Source organism: Frankliniella occidentalis, unplaced genomic scaffold, assembly GCF_000697945.3.
Source record: "Frankliniella occidentalis isolate FOCC.00 unplaced genomic scaffold, Focc_3.1 Scaffold190, whole genome shotgun sequence".
NCBI lineage: Eukaryota > Metazoa > Arthropoda > Insecta > Thysanoptera > Thripidae > Frankliniella > Frankliniella occidentalis.
Genome location: NW_026267316.1, coordinates 113,663 through 118,215, shown reverse-complemented (window position 1 = coordinate 118,215; position 4,553 = coordinate 113,663). Strand labels below are relative to the sequence as shown.

Below are 4,553 nucleotides of genomic sequence, written 5' to 3'. Positions count from 1 at the left end.
GGGGGGGCAGAGGGGGCAATGGCTTTGCCAGGGGGCTCCGCCCGCTGGCTTTCACCGAAAAATTAACTGCGACGGGCCCTGGTCCTTACATCGAGCTACTGCTGAGATGGGTGCCGAAAAAAGTACATCAGCAAAGTAATACCGATGATTTATAACATCTTGAAGGTATTAACATTTAAAGTACACTTTACGGTTATTATTTTTGTCATTTATTTTGTAACTTATTTAAGGTCTCGTTACAATCTCTTTTCAGAAAGTTGAAAGAGTGCCCGTGGCTGCTGGGGATCACATGGCCAAAAAGTTTAAGGAGTTTGTGACGTCGGAAATGTTGCGTCGTTTTGGGTCCCATGAACAAAATACCCGTCTAGCCGTGGCAACGCTTCTGGATCCACGATTCATAAAGAGCTACTTTCAAAGTCCTGTAGCCCGGTCGAAGGCGGAAAATGCTATTGTGGCAGAAATAGAGAAGGAGGTGATGCTAGATAACTTAGACGCGGATGCTGCGCTACTAGGCGACCCGTCCGTGAATGGTACGTATTCCGTAAGGGAAGTCCAGAAATGTGTATCTCGCCCCCCCCCCCTTCCCTCTGTACGTAACACACGCCTTCTGTTACAGATTTTCTATCAGCCGAAGAAGCTCCGGGAGGGGGAGGTTCGTCAACGTCAGGGGACTTGTGGAGCAGTCACGCGGAGCTCGCCCAAAACTCAAGAGCAGAGACAGTTGGTCCGGCCGACGTTGGAGGCCGCGCCAGAGGTGAACTGCGGGCATACCTACTCCGCGAAATTGCCCCCATCAACAAGAATCCCCTGGAGATATGGGAAACCCTCAAGCCTGGGTACCCAAATCTATACCGGGTTGCTCGTCGTAAATTGGCGGTATTAGCTACTTCTGTCCCATCTGAAAGGTTTTTCTCTACGGCAGGAAACAATATGGATGACAAGGGAAGCCGCCTCACCCCGAAACACTTGGCTACACGCCTGTTTCTGGCCAACGTAGAAAAAGAAGTGTGGGAAGCACCTGCTAATAGGGTATTGGTCTAGAGCGCTGAGCGGAAGTAGAAGAACAAAAACGGAAGATGGAAAGGCGCCCGCACTCCTCCCCGCCTGCCCTCCACTTCTCCCCGGGCGCTCCCCCACTCCGCCCAGTGGAGGAGAGGGGGACGGCCCGGGCGCCTTTCCACCTTCCGTTTTTGTTCTTCTACTTCCGCTCAGCGCTCTAGACCAATACCCTATTTGTAATGTGTTCCCTTGTTTTATTTTTGCAGTTCTAGTTTGACATCTAGTTCAAGTTTTTGATATAATTTATCAACAATATTATTTTATTTTTGAACCTGAGTGGATTTCAGTGAAAATATAAAGGTTTCATTTATGAATAAAATGCTTTTATATTGGCCCATATTCCATTTCATAGCGGTGAAGAAATTCTTTCGATATGCTTCCGATATTACCCACATCGATACATTCAAGGCCGATATATCGATATTCGATATATCGGAATTTCCACATATTGATATTTTGCATATCGATACTTTCGCATACGATACCCATCTCTACGGCTGCCGAGCCGAGCGCAGCGCACCGCACCGCGCCGTGCGCCTCGCCGGCCGGCGGGCCGGTGCATGGAGGGGGAGCTGCGGCGAGCTGCGCGCAGAGGGTCTGCGCAGGGGACGTGGAGGCGGTCGCCCGGGTGGCCCGGCCCGGCGGCGTACTTCCGCTGCTCCAACCAATCAGAGACCGTAGTTATCGGTGCGTGAGGCACAGCAGCCTATATAAAGGGGCGCTGCGAGCCCGCTGCGTATCAGTTCACCATGAACGTCCACGTCATGTACGGCTGCGCACTCGAGACGCCCGCACGCCATACACTTTTCCACACTGTTGCAAAAGATCTGTGGATGGCCAAGGGCTTTGCCGACCAAGTCACCAGAAAGTACGGCGGCCGAGAAGAACTTGAAGAGCAGCACCTAAGCGTCGGTGACATCGGCGTGTTAGAGAAGAACGCCACGCGACACAGGACTATCCTCGCCCTACGAAGGAGTTGAGCCGGGCCCTTCCATCCAGAGAGGACTTCACTCGCACCCTTGAGCAGCTACCTGCAGTCTGTGCTGCTCTGGGTATATATTGGAGCGCTAGCCGGCCCCTTCATCGGCTCGGGGCTAGATGGATTGCCTAGGGAGTTTGTGCTCGCCGAGTTGCGTCGGATTTTTGCGGGTTCGCCTGTCAGCGTCACGATCTGGGTGCCACCACGGCCTGTCGCACCATTCCCAGCGAACTCTATGCTAGGGACCGTAACACTCGTAGGAGATTCAACTTTTCAGCGAGTGTTGGGAGCCCCGAAGCAGACTCGCTGAGCAAGAATCAAGTCACATTGTTGGCTGAGCGATTAGCGAAGCCTATTACTCAAGTGATTATCAAAAAGTTTCGCGTCTGTCTGTCATCACGATAACTCGAGAGCGAACTGAGCCAGCGACCTGGAATTTTTAGGGTCGTTTTGTGTCATAAAAAGACAGGTCAAGTTCGAAGAAGTGCATTCTAGCTCAAATATTGGATTAAAAAAATTAAATCAAAAACCGCAGGTCCCCAAAATAAGGTTTTTAAAAATTACTTTTTTAGTGTTTCCTATAAAAGTAGGACTCTTAAGGCGAAAATTTCGTCTATTTGGCACCAGAGGGAGTTGTCTACACGAATATGACCGCACAACATTTCTACGTTTTTTCTCAGATATTTGATGGGTAACTCGTTAACCCTTTAAGGTGCCAAAATAGGCCAGTAGTGAAAAAAATATTTTTCTTCATATTCTGTCTCTTAAGGTCCAAAACAACACAAAAGACCCGAAAAATCGTTTGCCCGGTTGTTCCCAGTTATTTTTTCGAGTTGTCGTCACATGACGCCATTGCACCTTACGGTCATGGGGGTGGGCTCAAGACTCCTTTTTAACCCGGGGGTCCAAGACAACTTTTTTGCTTGCACACGTCAGTGTGACCTAAATCCATCAATATTTCCTCAATTATAATGTTCTCCTGTAATTTCTAAATTTTTTATTTGTTCTTTTAATACTCCAGTATGATATGAACTACTTTTACATCGCGATTCTGCGAATATTTCATGAACAATTCCTGTTTTCCGGACAAAACCGTGATCGACAACTGTTTACCTATCCAAAACTGCCTGGGGACCCGCTTTCCATAAATAATTGTAGAAGTTGCAGGGTTTTTACGTAGTTGCTGCATTAGTCATGATAACGCCTGTACCGCGTAGGCAACCAAAATAGTGATTAGAACGCTCAAAATTGTTAAAATGATAATGTCCAATGCTAAAATGTGAACTGAAACTGAAAAAAGTAAACATATGCCGCTGGTCAAATCTTTTTGGATCAGTATCACAAAGCAGCCAGAGTAACGGAAACGGTGACGGCAAGGTGCGATGGCGTCACTTGAAGACATCTCTTTTCTTTTGCAAGCACCATAGATTTATGAAGACGGAACCAAATCAAGAATCCGGCCAGGCTATCGTATTCTACGGTTCTTGAACCAAAAGTACACACCTTTGATTGAGTTGAAAACGTTCGAACAGACCTAGGTGACGCATCCGCGAAGGGCACTGTTTACGTCTTTGGCGATGTCTTGCGTCTCGCTATCTTTGATAAGCCGTAGCGCGACTTCAATGGGGCGATACTATCGAACGAGGGTATCAAATCGTTCACAAGACCTTCCCTTCACGTACGCACAAGAGTTAAATGTCAGAGTGTTGTGGTTTTCGAGCTAGAGGTGCGCAAACATCATGTCGCAGGTGACGCCATGGCACCCTAAAGGGTTAAAATAAAACCCCGAGGAACAAAATTTGGGACTTTTGGGGCCGAATGCCTACTTACGACTCTGCCTTTGGCCGGACTCGGGTGTCAGCGCCGCAGGCCTAGGTAGATGTATGTCAGGCGCGTCGCAGCGTGACAGTGTTACGTGAGATATCGCGAAGCCTGTTACGCGAGATGTGGTCTGGCGTACATCTACCTAGTTTACAACCTCACCAATTAAAATTCCTGTGAAGACGCAAACTTTGTACCAGGAATACTCTGTGAATGTTTAGGTTTATTGACATCATCTGGATCTTTGGTCACCCAGCTGCAATCCTGAGCTCTCTCTTGATCCTCACTTGATACTCTTAATACAGAAGGCTTGAAAACTAAAACCAAACAAAACAAGATTTATTTGAGATGCAATCCTACTCGATCCTACTGTTAACAAGCAGGCCCGCCCTTCCGCCAAAGGGAGTTGCCAGCTTCGCTTCGCCGGCAACTCAGTTCGGCAGGGGCCGTGCCTGCTTGGCCTGCCGGCGGCGATGGTCGGGCCTGCGGCCCGACCATTTCCGTCACGCGGTTTGCTGTAGAACATAAGCAAATGATGTAACGGGCCTTCGGCCCGCAAAGCCCGTCGTCCTTAAAAGTTGCCCCGTAGACACGAGAAAGGGATGTAACGGTGAAACACCGCGACTATAACCCACCCTAGGTCATCTCATTTTGGTAGTCGAAGTCGGCGATTTCGGAGGTACGCACATTTAAT

At 48.7% G+C, this 4,553-nt stretch overlaps 1 protein-coding gene across 1 annotated transcript in view; it reads right to left on the bottom strand.

The window, feature by feature from the left end:
* Positions 1–4,024: 4,024 nt before the first annotated feature.
* The window catches only part of LOC127750435 (zinc finger BED domain-containing protein 5-like), a 1,843-nt gene continuing 1,314 nt past the window's right edge, over positions 4,025–4,553 (bottom strand). Inside the window, exon 2 of the mRNA XM_052272135.1 lies at positions 4,025–4,154. Within this exon, the coding sequence (XP_052128095.1) occupies positions 4,025–4,154 (130 nt within the window). The remainder of the gene's footprint in view (positions 4,155–4,553) is intronic.